The sequence below is a fragment of the Trachemys scripta genome, chromosome 4, assembly GCF_013100865.1.
Source record: "Trachemys scripta elegans isolate TJP31775 chromosome 4, CAS_Tse_1.0, whole genome shotgun sequence".
NCBI classification, from domain to species: domain Eukaryota; kingdom Metazoa; phylum Chordata; order Testudines; family Emydidae; genus Trachemys; species Trachemys scripta.
The window spans coordinates 17962325-17986729 of record NC_048301.1 but is presented as its reverse complement, the minus strand read 5'-3'; the positions used below and the strand labels follow the sequence as shown (position 1 = coordinate 17986729).

General features: G+C 45.4%; 1 protein-coding gene and 1 long non-coding RNA gene across 4 annotated transcripts in view; one reads left to right on the top strand and one right to left on the bottom strand.

Annotated features, from left to right (window-relative positions):
- Positions 1-10936: 10936 nt before the first annotated feature.
- GPR132 (G protein-coupled receptor 132) overlaps positions 10937-24405 on the bottom strand; it is a 30619-nt gene continuing 17150 nt past the window's right edge. For 2 of the 3 annotated variants that reach the window (XM_034769763.1, XM_034769764.1), the window contains exon 2: positions 10937-14017. In XM_034769763.1, the coding sequence (XP_034625654.1) occupies positions 12926-14017 (1092 nt within the window). In that variant the 3' untranslated portion in view covers positions 10937-12925. Of the gene's footprint in view, positions 14018-18163; positions 18270-24405 lie in introns of those variants that run through there. The other variant, XM_034769765.1, reaches the window with a different exon arrangement.
- LOC117877042 overlaps positions 21883-24405 on the top strand; it is a 26387-nt gene continuing 23864 nt past the window's right edge. The window contains exons 1-2 of the long non-coding RNA XR_004645600.1: positions 21883-21922; positions 22624-22820. This is a non-coding gene — a long non-coding RNA (uncharacterized LOC117877042). The remainder of the gene's footprint in view (positions 21923-22623; positions 22821-24405) is intronic.

The window sequence follows — 24405 nt, the reverse complement described above, 5'->3', positions numbered from 1 at the left end:
GCTTTTAGACCCTTGCTTTGGTGCTGCACTTTGCTGTTCTCCAGCTTCTGGTTTCACAACGTTTTAGTAAGACACTGATTCCAGAGCACTGTTCCGCTTTCAAAAACCAGTATTTCCAGTAGTGTAGTATCCTATGCAGAAGAATTTTCCGTGAAAGGCACAATACAAATGAGCGATGTGGTGGCCCAGTTAGTGCAGCCTCACCAATCCCAAGAGTTAAAAAGCAGAAATCAGACCCCCAAATCATGAACATGGCTAAAAATTGTGACTTTTTTTTCCCAGAAATAATACGTTAGGTTCTTTTTCTTTGCCTTTTGGTTTCTGAGCCTGTAGAGTGCACTTGGCTCAAGTTTCCAAGGTTTCTATGCAACCACAAGGGCTAGAAATGTACTTTAACCCTGAGATTCTCATGCAATCCCTTAATTTCAACAGCTCGGGGTTTAAGAAAAACACTAAATATTACAAGACTTGCGATAATGAAGTTGGTAACCCTGCAATAGACAATGATGCCAGTGTACCTGGATTCTTTCTTTGGAAGTGCTATTTCAATACTTAAGATACCAAGGTGATTGGCTCCACACAAATACCTTAGATCATGGGTTTGCAACCTAGAGGGAGTCAGAAAGAGATCCAGGCAGGTTGCACCCACCCTCCCTTTCTTTGTTAGATAAAAAGGAGGTCTCAAAATTCTTTTTTGGTGTACAATGGACTCCTTCTCTGGAACAGATTGAGAACCCCTGCCTTAGATTGATAAATATCACAACCCCACCTTATATATGGCTCAGCAGATACCTACATATTCAGAGCATCATTAGCGTTTTCAATCCCCGTCAGTTGGAGGTGCTGAAATTGTCCTCTTTCCTGAACCCAGGCCTCTAGAGGTTTAATTCTTAGAAACAAATACAGATCCCTGTTTTTCATTTTTTAAATTTGTGATTTATTTTTCCCCATAGACCACGCTTACGACTTAAAATCCTTGTCACAGCATAGATCAGATTTGCCTTTTATATTTCCTCGCGTTCCTTTTTTTAAACCTTAGTATCAAGCAGCCTGAGAATTTGTGATAGACAAAGAAAAATGAAGAGAGATGCTCATTTTCTTTCTTCTGCTGAAAGGTCCAGCATGTCCTAGAAGTGAGATGAAATAGATTAGGGTTTGGTGCCCTCATGTGGTCATGTGCATTGTTATTGAAACATGACATTCCATGCATTAAAATGCAGTATGAATCAGATCTTTTTGTTTAGGTTTCTTTTCCCTTATCTGCATATGGAAGCCAAATTGACAATAAAGCTGCCAGCTAGACAATTTCAAAACACTTTTAGGCCAGACCTTTTTGCTTTGTATATCAAAACAGTTATACCTCCTTGCACCAGGTTAATAATATCATTTAAAGTTTATAATACAGAGACCAGCGCTTGACTTACACTGGCTAAAGAGACCACAAGTACATGGACCTGAGAGGGAAACTGGCAGCTCCCTGAGGACATGCTTCCACATCACCCCGGGGATCTTATGGGCTCCCTTTGTAATCATGTCACAGTATTGGGGGTCTGGATGGAGGCAGTGGCATCACTCTCCACAGCCTCTACTGTGTCCATAGTCTGTTTGACACAGACCATAATATTATGTCATCATAATTAAAAAGTAGCAACAATGAAAATAATATGAATTATGCATATTATATAATGCTATCTCTGTGTAGCCCAAGGTCCCGTGTGCTTCAACAATTCAACTGGGAACTACAGGTTGCGGACTACAAACTGCGGCATGTTGGGAGAACTTCCTGGTTACTGCCAGCATGTACCTCTGCCCCCGCCCCAGCAGGAGGTCTCAGCACTGACTGAGCTGGGAGCATGTAGCAGGCAAGCAGAGAGGAGGCTGCCGGACTGAAATCCTGTTCTATGTTCTTTACAGAATAAAGGTCTGTTCCTGGTGTTTTGTCTGAGTGGGTTTGGTCAGGGCCGTTCTTAGGATTTATGGAGCCCTAGGCAGTACATATTATTAAACTGGTGCCCCTATGCCTGACGGCAGCCAAGCCGGGGCTCGCAAGTGTATTTTAGATAAGGGTGGTCTTTTGAAGGATTTATTTAAAACACTATATGTCTGAAGATCCAAGCATTTAAGGCTAAAGATGAAAACCCAGACTGTGCATCTAAAAATCTAAAACACCATCCTAGCCACTATGGATGTAGAAGCCCTCTCTACACACCAACATTCCACACAAAAATGGACTACAAGCCGTCAAGAACAGTATCCCTGATAATGTCACGGCAAATCTCATGGCTGAATTTTGTAACTTTGTCCTCACCCATAACTATTTCACATTTGGGGACAATATATACCTTCAAATCAGCAGCACTGCTATGGTACCCGCATGGCCCCACAGTATGCCAACATTTTTATGGCTGACTTAGAACAACACTTCCTCAGCTCTCGTCCCTAACGCCTCTTCTCTACTTGCGCTACACTGATGACATCTTCATCATCTGGACCGATGGAAAAGAAGCCCTTGAGGAATTCCATCATGATTTCAACAATTTCCACCCCGCCATCAACCTCAGCCTGGTCCAGTCCACACAAGAGATCCACTTCCTGGACACTACAGTACTAATAAACGATGGCCACATAAACACCACCCTATACCGGAAACCTACTGACCGCTATACTTACCTACATGCCTCCAGCTTTCATCCAGACCACACCACTCGATCCATTGTCTACAGCCAAGCTCTACAATACAATCGCATTTGCTCCAACCCCTCAGAGACAAACACCTACAAGATCTCTATCAAGCGTTCTTACAACTACAATACCCACCTGCTGAAGTGAAAAAACAGATTGACAGAGCCAGAAGAGTACCCAGAAATCACCTACTACAGGACAGGCCCAACAAAGAAAGTAACAGAACTCCACTAGCCATCACCTTCAGCCCCCAACTAAAACCTCTCCAGCGCATCATCAAGGATCTTCAACCTATCCTGAAGGACGATCCATCACTCTCACAGATCTTGGGAGACAGGCCAGTCCTTGCTTACAGACAGCCCCCAAACCTGAAGCAAATACTCACCAGCAACCATACAACAAAAATACTAACCCAGAAACTTATCCTTGCAACAAAGCCTGTTGCCAACTCTGTCCACATATCTATTCAGGGGATACCATCACATCAGGACCTAATCACATCAGCCACATTATTAGAGGCTCGTTCACCTGCACATCTACCAATGTGATATATGCCATCATGTGCCAGCAATGCCCCTCTGCCATGTACATTGGCCAAATCGGACAGTCTCTACGTAAAAGAATAAATGGACACAAATCAGATGTCAAGAATTATAACATTCAAAAACCAGTTGGAGAATACTTCAGTCTCCCTGGCCACTCGATTACAGACCTAAAAGTTGCAATATTACAACAAAAAAACTTCAGAAACAGACTCCAATGAAAGACTGCTGAATTGGAATTAATTTGCAAATTGGACACCATTAAATTAGGCTTGAATAAAGACTGGGAGTGGATGGGCCATTACACAAAGTAAAACTATTTCCCCAGGCTTATTTTTCCCCCCTACAGTTCGTCATATCTCCTTGTCAATTGCTGGAAATGGGTCATTTTCATTACCACTACAAACAGTTCTTTTTCTCTCCTGCTGATAAAAGCTCACCTTAGGCCTTGGCTACACTCGCGGATTCACAGGTTAAAGTGTTCTCCCACTGGTTTTTGAGTATTTTGATTCCGAACAGTCTCTACGCAAAAGAATTAATGGACACAAATCTGACATCAGGAATCAAAATACTCAAAAACCAGTGGGAGAACACTTTAACCTGTCTGGTCATTCAGTGACAGACCTGCGGGTGGCTATATTACAACAGAAAAACTTCAAAAACAGACTCCAACGAGAGACTGCTGAGCTAGAATTGATATGCAAACTAGACACAATCAACTCCGGTTTGAATAAGGACTGGGAATGGCTGAGCCATTACAAACATTGAATCTATCTCCCCTTGTAAGTATTCTCACACTTCTTATCAAACTGTCTGTGCTGGGCTAGCTTGATTATCACTTCAAAAGTTTTTTTTCTCTTAATTAATTGGCCTCTCAGAGTTGGTAAGACAACTCCCACCTGTTTATGCTCTCTGTATGTGTGTATATATATCTCCTCAATATATGTTCCATTCTATATGCATCCGAAGAAGTGGGCTGTAGTCCACGAAAGCTTATGCTCTAATAAATTTGTTAGTCTCTAAGGTGCCACAAGTACTCCTGTTCTTCTTTCAGCTGATGCAGCAACTCCTGGTGTCGGACGCCATCAGGTGGTCGAGGGACATAGAACACATCCTCGGACATCAGCAATACCAGGAGGGTTGAGCTGGAGTGCTGATCAGAAGCGCAGTGGGAAAAGTATCTGAAATACTTTTCTCATGTATTGTATTTTCCAAATGGACAATCTACCCTAAATACTCAATTACTGAGAGTCAATCTACACTCATTCCTATATTTGCTTTCTACACCCAACTCTCTGTATGAGTTTTGTACCCGAGTATTTGGATTCTAATATCTAAACAGTATTGTTAAATTTATTCTCCTTAATTTGGGTTATTGCTAGGGTGACTAGATAGCAACTGTGAAGAAATGGGATGGGGGTGGGGGGTAATAGGTGCCTATATAAGAAAAAAAACCCAAAAATGGGACTGTCCCTTTGAAAACGGGACATCTGGTCACTCTAGTTACTGCTGATTATGCACGATATGTATCTTATGACTTTTTAAAACAAACTTTGTATTGTGGATAATCTAAGCACTATGCCCAGATGTACAGACACACTTTTTTTAACCTGTGTACTATATCATTTTTTTAACCTTAGCTTTAATAAAATTTTAAATCTGACATTGAATAACATGGCAGCACAAAGCCCAAAACCTTATTACAATTACTGACTTCTTCATGTGAGAGGGAAATTTCTAATCAGACAATGTGGTTTTTTGAATAGAGAAACACTGACATAATAATTCTGTTAACTCGTGGGAAGACCCTTGGCTGAGTCATAAGGGAAAGTGCATTTACAAAGCCCCATGCGGTATGTGGAGTTCCCAGAAGTACTGGGAATGGTCTCCCAAAGCCTTATCTTCTGTTGCAGTAGGGTTTGGTAAATCTCCCCTTCTAATTGACCTGCAGGACTTTCATCCATCTCTCCACAGACCTGGCAGAGACTTCTTCTTCCCTGTCCCACGGAGGGTGCTCTGGCTTTCACTTCCCCTTTTATTCTGGGCTATTCCCCACCCCTACATATGTATATCATGACGTCCATAATGAAACCTCAGGAGATCAGGGTCCATTAAGCTGAGTAATTATGAGAAATACTTGTTTTAGATTTGTACAGTAGTCAGATTAGTGGTAGCTGATTTGTATATACTGTTTAGGTGTCAGTCTTTGAAGATACTCCTGTTAACGCTGCAAACATATCTCCTAAATTGCAGTAAATGTACTACTCCCCGACAGTCACCAAAACTCTTGTCAAGGAAAGCCTTGAGTTGAAGGGAAGGATTAAAGAAACAGACAGGATTTTATGCATCGCTAATGGGAAATGACCTGGCGTATTTCAATAGCTCATGGAGCACCTATCAATATGGCTTCTTGGATGCTTACTTACAAATGTTTGAATCATGCAGTAAACAAAGCTACCTGCAGTGGGTAGTATTAGCCTAAACTGCTGCCACCACCAGACGTGTTCACAAAGCAAACAAATCAACCCAAAGTTAAACAGAGGAATGCATAGCAGATGATGCCCTTAAACTTTGCTAGGCCTGGGATTCTACAGGCTGTCAAAGCCATCCAGGCTCACGGTCCTCTGCTCAGAAAGTCCCATACTGACAGCAGGTGCCTCCCACCTACCTTAATTGCTGTAGTGGGGGAAGATGGAAAGAGGCTTTGTCAGACAATCAGATCACTCAGGCTTGTAAAGATTCTTGCCAACACCCTGAGCTGCCCCCACAAGTGAACAGGAGTTATAATGGTAGATGCTATTAGTATTACTGGTCATTAGCTGTGTTGCAGCCAATGGTATCCTGTTTGTCTTACTGAACACAGGCACTTGTCCCAGAGGGCTTATACTTAGATGCAGACATTACATACATACTGCCATTATTAATTTACTCTTTTGATTGTGGGAGCATGTTAGGGCCAAGAAGTGCCTTAAAGGTATCCCAAAAAGGTCCAGAAAGAGTTTATAAAGTGGGGTTAAAAAGCATTTCAGAAAATTCCCCAAAGGTCCAGAAATAGGCCCAAAATCACCTTCGGAAGGTCAAAAAGCTCCCAAAGTTCCAGAAAAGTTAACAGGTTCCAAAACTGTCCCAGAAAAATTGATGTAAACAATTTGCTCTGGACCTGTCCCAGCAAATGCTGAAACATTATTATTTGCATTTCAGTAGCTTATGGAGGCTGCGACTAAGAGCTGAGCTGTAGTGTGCTAGGCACTGTACAAACACATAGTAAGTGACACTCTCTTCCCCAAAGAGAGTTACAGTCTAACTAGCAAGACAGACAAAGGGTGGGAGACAGGAAGGATTATTATCCCCATTTTACAAATGGGGAGCTGAAGCACAGACTGATTTAGATTGTGAGCAACTTTATGTATGTGTGTAATGTTAAGCACGTGCATTAGTGGTTGCAAGGTTAGGGTCTTCACCAGTGTGTAATGGCTGTCCTGTGCCTTGCACACTCAAATGCCATCTCTTTCTCAAGAAAATGTTAGGGGAAGATCCTGTGATTTGATAGATTTGATCTTTTCTGGTTATAGACCCGCTCTGGGCCCTGTTATGTATTGAGGCCTCCAAAAGAGATGCATTCTTTCCGGTACTAAAAAGGCAGCTGCCTCTGACCGCTTGTGCATAGCATTTGGGTTTCACATGATGTTCCGTGACATATTTTTACCACATTTCATATCTTAGACCTTCATCGCTCTGCAAACGTTTAGCCTTTCTGCAAAACCGTGTTGTTGTTTTTTTGTTTTTTGCTTCATATCTGTGAAACTCTCTGGAAGGGTCGAAAATCTGACTACAACCCCCAACAGTTATAAATGAGATGGACGAGGCATAAATGATTAGTTTAAAATCCTAGTTAAAGGTTCTTGTCCTTGCTAGTGATGAGAGCAGCTGCTCCAGTTAAAGTGTCAAATAATATTTCAGCTAAGCGTTGCTTTTTACGGCTCATGTCAGTTTCTTTTTAAATTTGGGTGTTATAGGGCTAGTTTGTGCCCTTGCAGTGGCTGATTACTGCACAAGCCCACAGGGTCTGTGCCCAGGGCCCCTGACCAATTTGGGGGCCCATGCAAGAGAGCTGGAGCCCTGGCCCTGCCCCCTGCTCCTCCTCTCCCCCTGGGGCTCTGCTGCCCTGCTCTTTCTCTTCCCCTGAGGCTCTGGCCCCTGGCAAGGTCAGAAGCCGGAGCCCAGCTGTGGTAGGGTTAGCATATTCCCTCCTCCCTCTCCTGCATGAAGCTGACCCAAGCCCCTCTCCCCCATCCTCCATGTGGAGTTGGCCCAAGCCCCTCCACTCACCCCCCCCAACCCCATTTTGGCAAAACTGGGCATTTGTCCAATTTGCTTCTGCCACCTGATCATCAGTTGGCAAGAGCAATCGGGACAAATGCCCAGTTTTGGCAAAAAAGTCAAGACGTTCGGGGCAGGGCTTAAAAAGGGGACCGTCTCAGCTAAAACAGGGCACACGGTCACTCTAGGCTGTAGTAAGAGCCACCCAGAGAGATCAGGCAGATGTGGGGAGCGCTGAACCCTCCAGCTGCCCTGGGCAAGGGGCCATAGTGCTCGAGAGCAGCCCCCAGCCTGTGTCCCTCCCCCCCCAGGGCATGCTGCCCAGGGCACATGGAGGGTCAGGGGCTCCCCACAGTGGCCTGGGCTTCCTGGGCAGCTCTTACCATGGCCTGGTTTCTGGCCAGGCCAAGGGGGCGGGGCCTTGGGGGGGGAAGAGGAGGAACAGGGTGTGGTAACCTGTGTCAGGGGTTCTTTGTGCCCAGGGCTCCAATAAATCTTAATCCGCCTCTGGGCCTTTGTGCAAATACAGGGCAAGGTGGTCCCCTCTCTTGTAAAAGGGTTAATTGCACAAGGGGACCAGAGAGACTGCTACGTTTGTTTCAGGTAGGGTGACCAGATAGTAAGTGTGAAAAATTGGGACAGGGGTTGGCGAGGGGGTGGGGGGGAATAGGAGCCTATATAAGACACAGTCCTGAATATCGGGACTGTCCTTATAAAATCGGGACATCTGGTCACCCTAGTTTCAGGGTGCATATCACCCCAGCAGGGATGGGGAAGGGACAGGGCCATGTCCTCAGCAGCCCTAAATCCTGACCACAGAACCATCTGGGCACGCTGGGAGTTGCAACATAGAGGACATTGCACCCGGCACACTCCCCATGCACACCAGGAGGTTTGAAGGGCAACTGCATCTCATTGAGACACAACTCCTCTTTGAGCAGTCTCTGGGGCGGGAAGATTCTGCATTGCTCCCCACTCCAGGCTGCATCAAGAAGGCTAGCCCATGCTCTGTAGGAAGACAAAGTGGTTAAGAAGAAGAGCTATCAAATTGCTGCATGAAAGAATTACTTGGAGTTGCTGAAAAAAAGAACACAGGCCAGCCTGTGTGGGATCATGGGAGGGGTGAGCTTAGAGGCTCTTGTTGGAAACTTGGCCCTGAGTTAGTTTTCACAGACTTATTGAATTGAAGAGAGTTTTGCCATGCAAAAATGCTCTCAGACACTGAGTCAGGGGTAGCCGCAAGCACAGCAACCACAGACTACAAGATCTCCTATCTTGCCATCAAGGAGTTTGAGCTCACGCTCATTATAGCATGTTTGTTTCCTGCCTGTTAAACGTGTTCAGGTACCAACTACACAAATATTGCATGTAATAATACCTTTTAAGGCAGAGTTTAAAAGTATCGCTCATACTGCAATTCATCTATGGAAAGGATTGCTTAGTTTTTCAAACATCTTAGCAGTAACAATATCTACACACTGAAGCCCAAGACATGGAAGTTTTAAATAGTCTACTGTTTTTCATGTTCTCACAAAAAGTGGCTAAAAATAAGCTGATTATTTTGAAAGAATCTGATGAGTCACTGAAAAAATTCCAGTCAGATAAATTGGTTGCAGTGAATTATTTGAGCAGCTCTAATTACCAGTAAGAAATGATTCATGTTAATAAATATTCACCAGAGATGCTTCCAGTCACCACCAAGGCTCTCATCTTCCAGTCATGTTATGAACGTCTGGGCAACAACGCAGCCAAAGCAATGGTTTATCTTTCCCGGCCAAATCAAGTCATGGGAATTAGGCTTGAGTAAAGATTGAGTTAAAAACCACTTAGGACTTCAGAATGTGGCCCCTGTTGTACACCAAAAACTCTCACCTTCTTTAGTGGGAAGCATGGGTGTGCAGGGAATGGAGGATTGGACCTCTGAAGACCAGTTACAGGGAAATCCAGGTTTCTTCAGGAACAGAGCCAAAACTGATGCTATATCCTCACCAACTTGTCTTGAGACTCAGGCTTAGTCTAGCAGTCTGGAGGTTCACATGGGGGTCACGTCCAAGTAGCTGTGCTGAACGCTGGGTGTGTGTGTGTGGAGGTGGGAGTAGAATCTTCCTCCCTAAGATGAAATGGCACCTGTAGGCTTTTAGGCAATACCCCGTAGCAGGAAAGGCTGGAAAAATGCACATCGCCGCAAATCTCCAGTGCTCCTCTTTTCTGAGTGTTGCCATGCTGGGGACTTGAATGGAACAGAGCCCTGTATTGAGTTCCCCTTTTTGTCTAGGTCATGGAGTCCATAAGGCATAGTTAGAAACTTGTGATAAATAGCGAGGTCACACATCCTTGCATTTGTATTACAAGACCCAGCAATTCATTGGACTTGATATTTTTAGTCATTTGGAGATAAAATGTCTTGGTGCTGAAGCATACAGTACCCCTTTTGTGCCTATGAAGAGAAGTGGAGGTTTGAATGATCCATGTAGTGCCTGATGCAATGCCCACTGACTTCAATGGACGTTGGATCAGACCCTTGTAACATCCATGCCCCTGCATTTATGACATTAAGCCAGCTCCAATGTTAGTAACTGGAAGCCAGCTTTTAATTTCAGTTCAGTGCAGCTTTACCATCAGAAATACATCAGGCTGACATTTCCAAAACAAGCAGGTGATGCGGATGCCCAATTCCGATTGATTTTAATCAGATTTGGGAGGCCAGATCCCTTCAGTGAATGAAAATCTCAGCCTTAATGTCTTAAACTTAAATAACGAGGAGTCCGATGGCACCGTAAAGACTAACAGATTTATTTGGGCATAAGCTTTCGTGGGTAAAAAAAACACATCTTCCAATGCATGGAATAAAATTACAGATACAGGCATAAATATATATTGGCACATGAAGAGAAGGGAGTTACTTTACAAGTAGAGAACCAGGGTTGACAGGGCCAATTCAATCAGGGTGGATGTGGTCCACTCCCAATAATTGATGAGGAGGTGTCAATACCAAGAGAGGGAAAATTGCTTTTGTAGTGAGCCAGCCACTCCTCTCTTGGTATTGGTCCCTTCCCAGCAACATTGTATCTATTTGTTAATAATGGAAGGCCTGATTTTCAGAAGACTTCATGAGAAATTTTAGGTATTCAGCAATTTCCAAAAAATCAAGTCATAAATCTGCGGAAGGTTTAATCTCTTGTGTCTATATACAAGGATTGGAAAACAACATTGCTAATAAGAAACACGTTAGAATTCATTCTGTTACCTAGCAGTTCTGTATTCTTGGGGAACCAGGGCACAGTACCCAGCTGTCTGACTCATGAAAGACCTTTCCACCCCCAGCCCCTGTTTGTACCAAAACCGATCAGAAGAAAGACTTACAAAAATCAATGGAAAGGCAATGGGAGACACACCTAAATCCCTAGGACAAGGGTGACAGGTTTAAGGAAACTCCCCTAGCCTCATTTGCATCGAAGATGGGACAGGGAGGCATCTCCATTAGCATACAGAATGGAGAACAGAGATTCCAAGGCAAAAACTGCACGGAACTCTGAGACCAAAAAAGCAGGGAAGCACTGCATGATGGGGGAATCTCTGCTCCAGATGTTAATGAACCCACGCCTGCACACACCCAGCTCAGTAGTTATCAGACCAATTCTAGTAATAAATCCTTCCTTGGTATTTAAAATAGTGACGCTCCCTAACTGCATTATGAGCTCCCTCCAAGGAACACCGCCCATAGCGAGGAATGATGAGCTTCCATTGTCTAGCCTGAACAAAACAACTTTGGTATACTCCCTTGAGCAATCACTTTACCCATAAACAAATCTAGTGTTCTCCCTTGAACCACTGTTTTCAAAAACCCCTATGCATGCTCAAGTAAGTGTTCTGATGCCTGGATCCAAAATCTGCACCACTGGGACTTCATCTTCTCCTGAATATACTAAATTCAGGTAAAGTCCTGCTGGCTCAAAGATGTCTTTTTCAAAATGTAAAAAAGAATAGAGAATGATACCATTTTATATCTGATTCTGGTTTAGTCCAAAAAAGTAACATTAATTAAATAAAAGAAATACTGGAGCAACAGTACAAATAAATTACAACGACATTACTGTATTTGATAAGAACATTGAAAGTCTAATTTAAATAAAGAAATACTAAGAATGTTTCAAGATACGATTTCTTGTCATCTTTTGCCAACTTTATCTAGGTTCTGTAAGAGTCTGAAAGGCGTGAGATCTTATCACAGGCCATGTGCTGCCATCTGACAATTATTTGGTTTAGTTTTTTGTTTGTTTTTAATTTGTCCTCATGAGCTATGCTGGATTGAAGGCACTGGACAGTACATATCTCCATTTATTTGCAGGTACAGTGTAGCCAGCAGTAATGAACGTTTCTCAACACCATCTCACCAGTATACCACTACCTTGTCCTGGGGAGCTCTTAAGAAGTGCCAGAAAGTAGATCAGTCTCAGTGTCTCAATACCTTGCTGTTAATAAGGCAGCCAACAGTGCTGTGGACTCCTATCTGCTAGGATCTGGACTAAACACTAATACTGAAGGATCAGCTCCCAACTTAGACCCTGCAGTTCTATTTGCAAGGGATTGATGCCAAGCCAAACCCTGCAGATGTAAGGTTCAAGTTGAAACAAACTGTGGTGGAATTATCAAAAATAGTCATAAATGTACTAAATGCTATGTCTTGCAAGATTTGTTAAGTACAGTACAAGATTTGAACAAACATAAAGAATCAAACATTTGAAATATACATTTCCATGAATTCCAGACCTGTACAGTAGCTTGATGCAGGGGTTTTATCTGTATGCTCTAAGCTGGTAATTTATGGTAACTCTTAAGGCAAGGAATTCTTCTTGATTTCTGCCTTCCCCTGATGATGTCAGGTAAATTAAATCCAAATGTCTAAAGCTTATTAGAAATATTTACAGGGCTTTAATTTGGGTCTACCATTTCCAGTGTTTAACTACAAATGCTACTGCATGCATGTAAACCCTGAGATCTTCCTTTTCTATTAGAACTACAAAGTCCCCTTAGAAGCTAAAATTGGTGCTGAAAGTGTACGAGAAAAGGATTGAGCCTTGAGAATAAATTTGTCAAGTTTTAGTTTGACTTTAAGGAAACCAGTCAATTGACAGTAGCTGCTCCTTGCAAAGCGTGGTTTAGAATGAAAATACTGGTGGGCTGTGGTTTAAGTAAATTGGGAGGCAGACAGCAGATCCCTCTTCTGATAGGCATTAGTACTCCTCCGACATGCATGCATTGTGACAAAGCCATATCAAGATGTTGTGATGCCCCAAACATGTGACCTCCATCTCTTTTGGGGGACACTTTAATCACTGCCAGCAGAACCCTCATTAAAGCACTGTTGATGGTTGAAACCTCTACTGTTCCTTTGAAAGTGTGGTCAAATTTAAATTTTCCGATGTCTGTGCTGCTTCCTGTGATTCTTTTGAATTTTTCAACTTGAGGCTGGTATTGGTGGATGACGGATATCTCCGTCTTGTCAGACTCCTGTAGAAATCTTTTCTAGCATGTTCACTAGCCAATACATAGATGATTGGATCAGCAACACTGTTAGCAGTGGATAAACACAGAAATGCCGCAGAAGTAGAATATATGTGGTGTTCAAATGAACATGAGTCCTTCTGATGCAAAAGAAAGTTTATGGATCTTATCAGGAGCACCAAATGGTAGGGAGCAAAGCAGATCAGAAAAATGGTGATGACGGCCATAGCCAAGTACTTCACTTTGGCTTTTTGGCGTTCTCCCAAGCTGTTGCTTATTTCGGTACTTTGGAAAATTCTGTAGTTTGTGAAAATGAGGATTATGCAAGGAATGGCAAATCCAATTAGGAACCTGGCAAAGTTGAAATAAGCCAATTGTAAGTTGAGTGGTAAAGTCTCAAAGCAGGTTGTACGGTTTGAAGTCTGCTCGCCATCCTGTAAAATAAATACTGGGCAGTGGATTACTAAAACTGCAGAAAAGAGAATGAATGTGATGAAGATTGCAGTTCTCTGATGCCTTGCTCCCTTGGATTCCAAAGCATACACCACTGCTACATAGCGATCAATAGAAATGCAACACAAGAGCAGAATGCTGATATATATGTTGCAGAAAAAGATATATCCTGTTAGCTTGCAAGCCATTGACCCCATTTCCCATCTGTGTTGGTTTTGTACATAGATAGCCCAGAGGGGTAGGGTACTCAAGTACATCAGCTCGCACAGCGATAAGCCAAAAATATAGATGGCAAGAACGTTCTTCCCTCGGATTTGTATAAATGTTAGCCATGTAGTAAAGCAATTCGCTGGCAAGCCTAAAGCAAAAACAATACTGTAGCACACAACCAGCAGTCTCCTGCTGTCTTCATAGGGCATTGGTGGGTAGCAGACTTCCGGACTGCTGGATTCATTCATTATGGGGATGCAGCGGTGTGCAGAAACCCCAGGATAGCTTTTCCCGATTTGTGTTTCCTGTGAATCAAAAGACACGATGGAAAGTTAGCAGCTGTAAAAGACTGTTAAAAATGTGACAGTAAAGGTAATGGTCTGACAACAGAGGGCTAGATTGTGCAGCCCTTCCTCACCTTGATTTCACTGGCACTGCTTACGTGAATGGGTGCTCACCAGGACAGTTACACAAGCTAGCTCATAGGGAGTTTGTGGATGCTGCCATGTTGCAGGTGGTTTTAAACCAGAGCTACTCCACTGAAGTCAAAACTGTTGTAACAGAGTGGAGGATCAGGCCCATTGAGTTTGTGACTTCTTACTGTTTGCATTGCAGGGGTACCTCGGAGCCTCAATCATAGACCAAGGACCCCTTTGTATTAGGCACTGTACAAACACAGAACAAATGGATGGGTCCAGCCCCGAAGAGCTTATAGTCTAATCGAGTTTACACTCTCTTTCCACAGGGTCCATCTGAGAACTACTCTTTTGTGACTGGGACCTAGTACATAAACCAGAGAATCTGTGACATAAACAAGATGCTGCCTTCTCCTAATTGTCTGTTTTTGTGATCAGGTTTCTTTCCCCATTTCCCACAGCTCTACCACAGGCAGCGTGAGTAGTGCCATATGCTTAACAGCCCCCCCCCCCTCCCCCGACTCTTTGCCTACACACCCGACTTCTGATTTCAAACCCTAATGGAGCTGTAGGATAACAACCTGTTTAAGCTTTTCATTCGCTGCCTGCTGTCCCAGTGCTTTGGCAGGGAGATAGGGGGGAAATGGCACCCATGTCCTATGGAGGAAGAAGTGTTAGAGAAAGCAGGAGGTTTTGGGGACTCATGGCCAATACAGGGCCACACTGAGCACCAGTCATTTTCCCAGTTATGTATAACACAGGATTAATTTTCACACTGTTTCCCAATTAGCCACATTATTTAAAAAAAAATCCCTGAAGCATGCTATTCACTGCGCAGAGTACAACCTGCACTGTTTTAGTTCAATAAGGAACAGGAATGCTTCTCTCCATCAGAGGCGCTCCAAACGCTTCACAAACTTTAAGGGCTCCATTGCACATTGGGCACGGTGAGGACCTGCACTACCACATGAGAGACTGTGCCTCGGAACTCGTGGGTGTGCACGGGAACCGCAAGCACTTCTAAACCTGTGATGGAATGCATCCAGCTTCCTCCACATGCCAGGCCCACTCCAGAAGCTGGTATGTAAGGGGGCAGGGTCACAGCTCCACCACTTCCCCACCCACCCCAGATCTCTTTGATGCTCCACATTCAGAGAGGCAGTAGACTGCTAATCTGCTTGTGTGACATTATTAATACAAACTGTGACCGTATAGATCATTGTTGCAAGCAAGGTCCTATAGTGGCACCAAATCTTGTACATAGGAGATCAAGTAAGGTGTCTCTGAAAAGGTTATGATTTGCTGGTTATGATTATGCTATCCGTACTTGTATCTCAATGTGTTTGATTTTAAATAGCATTAGTGAAGCATTTAGTCAGCTTCTTGATAAAGGAATCTTCAGATTAAATGCCCAATCAAGAAACACTTAACTGACAATCTTCAGATTAAGTTCCCAATCAAGAAACATTTAACTGACAATGGACCTTGGGAGACTCCAATCCACATATGAGGAGCCTCCCTGGGAACGTTCAAGGCAGTACGTGAGCAATGGCTGCTCTACCTGTAAAGAACTGAGTCATGCATGGACATGTGACTTGCCCAGGTGACTCCAAACTCCACCTTGCTGCTGTGATTTTCCACAGTAAGAACAAAAGGGTCCTTCCACATGGCAAAGAATATAAAAGGCCCTGGAAACCTCTCCACTTTGGCTTCAATCCTACTTTTTACCTCTGGAGGAACTTTGCTACATTGAAGCTCTAAACAAAAGACTGAATGACCCATCCAAGTTGTGGAGGTACTCCAGAGACTTGATTTGAGCCTGCAGCTTATTCCATCACTGCTACAAGCCTGAACCAAGAACTTTGCCATTCCTGTATGTAATTGATTCCTTTAACAAATTTTAGCACTCAATTATATTTCTTTTTATGAATATACCTTTAGATTTTAGATTCTAAAGGATTGGCCACAGTGTGATTTGTGGATAGGATCTGATTGGTATATTGACCTGGGTCTGCGGCCTGGTCCTTTGGGATCGGGAGAACCTTTTTTATTTTACTGGGGTATTGGTTTTCATAACCATTCATCCCCATAAGGAGCAGTGCTAGTGGTGATACAAGGGAACTGGAGTATCTGAGGGAACTACTTGTATGATTTCTGGTTAGCCAGTGGGGTAAAACTGAAGTCCTCTCTGTTTGGCTGGTTTGGTGCCTTAAATAGTAAAGGAACTCCAGCTTTGGGCTGTAACTGCCCTGCTCTAACCAATTTGTCCTGCACTGATACTCTCAGTAGTGTCCCGCCACAGACAGCTTTGTTGCAGCGGCGTAGTAGTGCTAGGATCCACAGAACCAGGTCAATTAAGCTTTGGATCAGAACTCCTCACTATCCAAATTGGAATTTTGGTATTGAAAGTTTTGTTGGTTAAAGATCAGTGACCATGAGCCAGAAAGCATCAGCAGAAGCAATGAAACTGCAAGCCCTGAGAGAGAGCCTGCAATTGGAACATAAACAAAAACTGGCAGAAATTCGAATGAGAGAGAAGCAAGCCTCATGCTGGAAAAAGAAGCTGCTGAAAGACAGAACAGGGCCGCCCGGGGGCGGCGGGGGGGAGGGGGGGAGACAAGTGGGGCAATTTGCCCCCGGCTCCGGGCCCCGCAGGGCCCCCACGAGAGTTTTTCGGGGCCCCGGAGTGGGGTCCTTCACTCGCTCTGGGGGCCCCGGAAAACTCTCGCGGGGTCCGGGTCCTCGGAGCTTCTTCCACTCCGGGTCTTCGGTGGCAGTTCGGCAGTGGGGGGTCCTTCCGCCCCGGGACCCGCCGCCGAAGGGCCGGGTCTTCGGCGACAATTTGGCGGCGGGGGCCCCCTGCCGCTGAAGACCCCAGGCCCCCTGAATCCTCTGGGCGGCCCTGAGACAGAAGGAAGCTGCTGAAAGACAGAGAGAAGCTAAAAATGGCTGAATTGGAAAGAGAAGCTGCTGAGAGAGAGGAAAGGGCTCGTAGAAGGCGCATGAAACAGCTGGCTGCTGAAGAGAGGGTTCACCAGATGCAACAAGAAACTGCTAGACTTAAGCTCCAAGTCCAAAAAGCAATGGAATAACAGCAGAAAACTGTATCAGCTTGAAAGTCCAGTTTATAACAATGTTGGTATGTTCTATTACTCTGAGCAGTTTTCTGTGTTTAACCCATTATGCTATGACCAGGGGGAGGGGGACTCTAACCTGGTGGGAAAGAGCTGTTTGTCGGTGCAAAAAAGCAATTTGTCCTGAATAGAGACTCTCAGTAGTGTCCCACCAAAGGCAGCATCGTTACAGCTTGGTCTTTATGTGACCTATGCAAAGGGAGGGGAGGTTCCTTCTGCCCAGTCCTTGCCCTCCCCACAATGTGCACCCTGGTAAGTGCCGAGCAAAACTTGATCCTAACTAATTAACTCTCATAACATCCCACGGAGGCAGGTAAGTATCAGAGATGGGAAGTATAAGGCACAGGGAGGTGAAGTGCCCCAAGTTGCACTGGAAGCCTGTGTCTGAGAGAGGGTAGAGCCCAGATCTTCTACCTGCCAGCCTTGTGCCCTGTTCGCTGGGAGCCAGATTCTGGTTCCCTCATTCCTGGGGAAGAACACCATCCTCCATAAGAAATCTCACTGACTTCAACACAGCCTAGCACGACTCACTGGGGGAGGGCATCAGAAGCTAGCCCTAAACCACGGTGCCTCTTTAATAAAACAAAGCCGCTGCTCAGTCCCAAAGCCGCCACCACCATCAAATGCTCCCCATCAAACTGAAGAGCAAAGGCACAAGCAAAACTCCAGGTGCTAGTGGGGACTGCAGAGGCAGATTCCTAAAAGTAGCCATCATGTAGGGCCAGCCTGTGGTCCCCTTGCTCACTGGAGTCAACGGGGATACTCATGGAGTAAGGTGCGACTCACCGAGGGGGAGGGGAGAAATCAGAATGGGACCCTTTATAGATACTGTTGCCCTTTAATGCACTGTTGTTGCTCTCACTTAGGGCTTGGATTCTACCCTCCGTTCCCAGCTACTCACCCGGAGAAGCCAATCGTTTCAGTGAAGTGAGGTAGCAGTTCAGGCGAGTAAGGGAGCTAGTCAGGCTCCTCATCAGAACATGGGCAGCACCTGTCTGACACTTCTTGGAAACAACAGGAAGTCACGGTGCAAATGGCCCTCGCTTTTATAAATAAGTTAGAGACACGAGAACAAAGAGAAGAACGTAAACAAATGTCGGAAGCGAAGGCCAAGGAAAGGAAGAAAAGCAAAGCGCTCTGAACAGGAGGGCTAAGCACCCTGGTGGGGCCACCAATGACGAGAACAAGACATGGAGCACGTCATCAGTGTTAACCACCCTAGCCTAGGCGAGTGAGAGAAAGGCTAGTCTATAGCGTTCCATCTGGCCACCTAGACACAGCCCAGTGTAAGGGGATTGGAGAGGAGCCAAAGTGTGGTCAGATTTGGCCATCTGGAACTCCTGGGCATGTACAGGTAGCATACTTACTGCTCTGCTCCTTTACAGCTTGCAGGTAACTGCCCCCCCGCTCAGCTGGCTAGCTCTACAGCTCAGTGCACAAGGGCTTGTCAGGAACAGGGCCCCAGCTCCTCCCTGCCATTCCCTTGCCCCTTTGGGGCATCTTGCACCCCTAGGGTTTAGGCACAGAGCAGCCCCTGCACTCCCCTCATGCAGGGACTGCTGTTTTGCCTGGCTCTCAGAGGTGAACATTTTTCTTTTTTTTTTGCTACATTTTTCATAAAATTATGATGGGGAGAAAAGAAGCCACTGGAAAGCACTGACAAAAATCTTCATCGGGATCTCTACAGAGTGGGTAGAAATTGCTGAGAGGTTTGAAAACAGTCAAAAAAACCCCCAAAACCATATAACCCCCTCCGCCCCCCCCCCAACCCAATGTTTTCTTTTTAAGCAGCTCTATCCTGGCCTTTCTGTAGGATGCACAATTGATTTGGGCAGGTTCCTTTTACTCATAGGATCATAGAATATCAGGGTTAGAAGGGACCTCAGGAGGTCATCGAGTCCAACCCCCTGCTCAAAGCAGGACCAATCCCCAACTAAATCATCCCAGCCAGGGCTTTGTCAAGCCTGACCTTAAAAACTTGTAAGGAAGGAGATTCCACCACCTCCCTAGGTAACCCATTCCAGTGCTTCACCACCCTCCTAGTGAAAAAGTTTTTCCTAATATCCAACCTAGACCTCCCCCACTGCAACTTGAGACCATTACTCCTTGTTCTGTCATCTGCTATCACTGAGAACAGTCTAGATCCATTACTCCTGGGTTTTCTCTGACTCTACACCACTATAAGGACCAGGCAAAATCTGGCCTGTAGGCTTTTTCTCCATGGATTTTTTAAAATCCATACAAACAAAAGTGAAGGCTGTTGTTGCAGGTGCTGTTGTTTTGGGGAGGTTTAACAACTGTCGCTCATAATCAGGCAAGTGTGAAGGGTTATGGTTTTGCTAGGTAGGAGCTCATGTTGTTCGGTTCTAATCCACATGCAGTCACATCCCAAGACTCTGGTTCAAACTGAGCCAAAATCTCAAAGCAAAATACAACTACAGCTACCGAGTGTCACTTGATTTCGTTTGATTAATGTCACATAGTTTCAAGGCAATATCATAGAACAACCAGGTCCGCTCACAACTGCGCCACATTTGCTCAAAAGGTTTGTGAATCTTAAGCCCTTTTCCAAAGTACCTGGTATGAGCTTGAAATTACACTTAAACCAGGCAAATTTGGAGTAGTCAGACCTCCACTCCAGGAATGGGGCTCGATTCTGTGCTATGTCTCCAAAGAGCTGCAGCACAGAAAGCGCAGCCCAAGAGAGCAAAGGTGGCAGAAGCACCCCTCAGGGGAAGTTAGAGAAGCCTCAGGGGCTGCTCTAACTTATGGCAGCCCAGAATCCCCCCATAACGTCAAGCACTACAAGCATGGCCCCACCCACTATCCCACCAACTACACTGGGGCCTGAGAAGGGAAGCAGCACATAGCTACACTAGTCATGTGTGGGGGGGAAGTTCTACACTGTCTCCTCTGTGGCCCCTATATACCACTGGAAAGATGTCTAAGGGAGCAGAATCCATCCTACTTTTGCAACATTTTAAAAAGCTAAGATAAAAGCAAATGAGCATTTTTTAAAAAGGTTAATGGGAAAGTTGCGGAAGTAACACAAGCTTCCCTAATGAGCTGGCACTGTTATGTCACCTCCCATCTACCGTGTGGCATCTGGCTCCTGATCCTGTAAACACTTAGGCCTTGGCTACACTGGCAATTCACAGCGCTGCACTTGCTGCGCTCAGGGGTGTGAAAAAACACCCCCCCGCGCGCAGCGAGTGCAGCGCTGTAAAGCGCCAGTGTAATCAGCGCCTGCAGCGCTGCACGCTCGCTCGCAGCGCTGCACGCTATTCCCCTCGGAGAGTGGCGCGATTACACTCGTGCTTCGGCAGCGCTGTGAATCTGCAAGTGTAGCCAAGACCTCACACACACAAGGAAGTTTACTTCATTGGGACTAAGTGTGGCCATAGAATATGGATGGTCCAGTGGTTAGGGAGCTAATCTGGGACTTCAGAGACCAGAGTGCAATTCCTTGCTCTGCCACAGACTTCATATGTGACCACAGGCAAGTCATTTAGTCTCTCTGTGCCACAGCTGTAAAAGGGGGATAACAGCACTGCCTTACCTTACGGACTCAAATACAATGGTAATGGGAGCCGTAGAAGCACTCTGGATAGATTAGGCCCTTAGACGGTAAGCTGCTTGGAGTAGCAAAACTCTATGTGCATCTGTAACACTATATAAATAGTAACAGGAATGTAAGAGTTTGTGTGTATATATATAGCTTTGCGTAGCTCACCACAACCAGAGGTTTGCTTGCTGTCAGGAGTGTCTGAGTGAAGATAAATTTCCAATCATGACAAATGAGTGGGCAAAGTACAGGAAGGAACGTGTGTGCTGAGTTCTGACACCCTCACTCCTAAATGTCTTACTCCTAGAGTAGTCCTGGCACTGCTGGAGGGGAAAAGTGCTACTTAGTGTGAGCGCGGGGATCGGAACCCAGCTGTGTTTGTAGAGGAATTAATCAGCTCTATGCAAAGGAAACAAACTAACTGAGCTGGCACACCATGGCACACCATATGCATTAGGAGTGTAGGGGGGTGATCACCCGCTCCTGCCCTGAAGGGCTTAAAACAGCCCTGGGAGAGGGCTGTGGCAGGGAAAGCAGCTGCAGCTGGGCCACGCCCCAATCAGGCCTCAGCTGGCCCTATATAAGAGGCTGGGAGCCAGGAGCTAACAGACTCCCTCTAGCTTCTGAGAGGGAGGGACCTGGCTGCAGGGACCTGAGCGGAGCAGGGCTGGGGAAAGGCAGAGCAGCTGGGGAGGCTCCAGCCTGGAAAGCCCCAGGCTGCGGCCTAGCCGAAGGCCAACGAGTACTGGGGGTTGCAGAGGGCAGCCCAGGGGTAGGCAAAGGCAGCAGATCCAAACCCAACCTTGCCGGTGATGAGTAGGCTGGTACTGCAGTCTGCCCCAGGGCGTGGGGGCTAGACAATGACTGGCAGTAGCTTTATACTGAGGCGAGGTGGGGATAATGGGTGGGGGCTCCCTGGGGAGGGGAGACCCTGAGGGAAAGGGGTTACTGCCAGGGGGCAGCACCCCAGATAACAGGGCACTGGGTCTGGGAGGGACACGGGGGACAAGCGGCAGCGGGACACCGGCCTGCAGAGGGCGCTGCGGAGGCTGGACGAGCTAATTCCCTGGACGACCAGCAGGAGGCGCCGCAGGGGTGAGTCCTGCCCCATTACAAGGAGCCAGTGGCCACTACATTAATCAGGTTGATTAGCCTCTGCCCCTAGCAGGGGCCATAATGCCTCATGTTTTTTTGCTGGAGAGTTGAACCTTCCTGTTCCCAGTGTGTTGATCCAGATACTCTCAAGAGGGATTTAAAATTCTTTTTTTTTTTTTTTTTGAACATCAAGGATCAGAATAATTCGACAATGAAGCAATGTTGATTTTGTGACGGAATCTACAGATGACTAAGCAACTGTTTTGAGGCCATCAAAGCTGTTCTATAGAGGTTCCTATACTGTGCTAATCGCCATAGTATCTGAGATCCGGTAGTGCATTAAGCACAATGTGACTCACATCTGTCATGTGTTATTTGTTCTCTCCCCAGGGGGTGAGATGTGTGCAGTGGAGGGTCTTGTTTTGGTAGGGTTTTAGGGTATATTTTTAAAACTGTTGCTATATATTTATATTAAAGGAGGCAGATCAAAGAAATGCGCCTTGCACTTGGAACGAAAGGTGGTGAGGTTTGTGATGGCCTTAGTTCCTGGGGGAGTACATTGCACAGCCTGGGAGTGCCTCTGGGAAAGCCCTGTCTCCTGCTCAGATGAGCTTTACCCTTATTCTAGAGAGCTCCATTGGGCACGAGGAGCAGAGTTATTGACCGTGGTCTTTATCGCCGAGCTTTATGTGTTTTTTTAGATACCTGGTCACAGGCTGTGGATCGCCTTGAAGATAAGGACCGAGATCATGACTTTGATTTACAATTCTATGGGAAGCCAGCGCAGAGGGCGGCAGAGAGGAGCGATGTGCTTGTGGTAGCCCATGTTGCTAAGGAGATGGGCTGCGGCATTCTGTACTAGCTGGAGTTTCCTAGGTGCTGAATTCTTCATGCCCAGGTAAAATTGATGTTTAATTATTTAGGTTTAATTTATGACTGTGGCATAGCTAGTGATTTATGACCAAGTCCCAAATATACACTTGCCTGAAAGTTGACATACAAGGTCTCAACCTCAGAACAAATACTGTATGATAAACTTATAAAAAAGAAAAGAGTCTATTATTGTTAGTATGGCAGCACCCAAGGACCACAATCAAGTAGCAGGTCCCGGTGCGCCAGGAACTGAACAAACACCACAAAACCAGTTCTGTCCTAGAGAGCTCATAATCCAAGACAAGATATAGCCGATGAATAAACTACAAAGCAGGGAACAAGCTAGCAGGAGAGACCAGTGCACCTGCATACTCACAGTGGTCACTAATCTAGTCAGTGCCAGTTTGACCGTTTAAAGTTATAACAGTGCAAAAAGCTGCCTTTTTTTTTTTTTGCATGTTTGTTGAAGTAACTGTTGTTTGTTTAATGTCACCTTTCTGCACTGCCTACACCCACCTGCTGCTAGTCACTGAAAGGACACATTTCTGCCCAAGAATACCTGCGGTGTAGCGTAGGAATCAGCAGCAAAGTAGAAGCAGGAAGGAAGTGGTTACAGTAGATGGCACCCTATTGACCTGATGGACAAGGTACTGCTGAAAATAAGCCATAAAGCAACAACAAGGGCTAGGTAAGCCTTGAGAAGAGGTCAGTGCAGAGTCACCCATCCTCTATGGAAGCATCAGGAATCATTGTTCCTCAATAGTGCCTGGATCAGCCTGACATTCCTCAGAAGGGGTGGGCTGCTCTCTTTGCCTCCTCAGTCAGCCAATGAGGGAGAATCACTGCCCTGGCTCCTCCCCATACCTCCCAGCTGTTTTGGGGATATTGTGGCTAGGCCCTGGAAGGAGATGTGTATTATTTCTTTGAGTCTATTTAGGTCTCTGCAGATAGCGGTGCTTATTTTTTGGCCTTGGGCATACTGTTGAAACAAAAAAGTGGATGCCAATAAATGTTCTCCTTAAATGACTGTCAAATGTCCGTGAGAAAATCTTAGGTGGTAAGAAAGAACAGTTGTTTGCACTGGTATAGGAGCAGGCAAAGCAAAATGAGCCATTAAAAGCCTCTTATAATAATAATTAATGGAGATATCCATCCCATCTCCTAGAACTGGAATGCACCTTGCAAGGTCATTGAGTCCAGCCCCCTGCCTTCACTAGCAGGACCAAGTACTGATTTTGCCCCAGATCCCCAAGTGGCCCCCTCAAGGACTGAACTCACAACCCTGGGTTTGGCAAGCTAATGCTCAAACCACTGAGCTATCCCTCCCCCCAAGGGGAAGGGATAGCTCTCTTCTGGAGAGACAGGCCCAGATCCTCAAAGGCATTGGTTTCAATGGAACCTAAATACCTTTGTGGTTCTCAGCCATGATCTTTGATGTCATTTTGAAGCTTAGGTCCACACTGGACATTCTTTTCACAAATACAGGTTTCAGAGTAACAGCCGTGTTAGTCTGTATCCGCAAAAAGAAGAACAGGAGTACTTGTGGCACCTTAGAGACTAACAAATTTATTAGAGCATAAGCTTTCGTGGACTACAGCCCACTTCTTCGG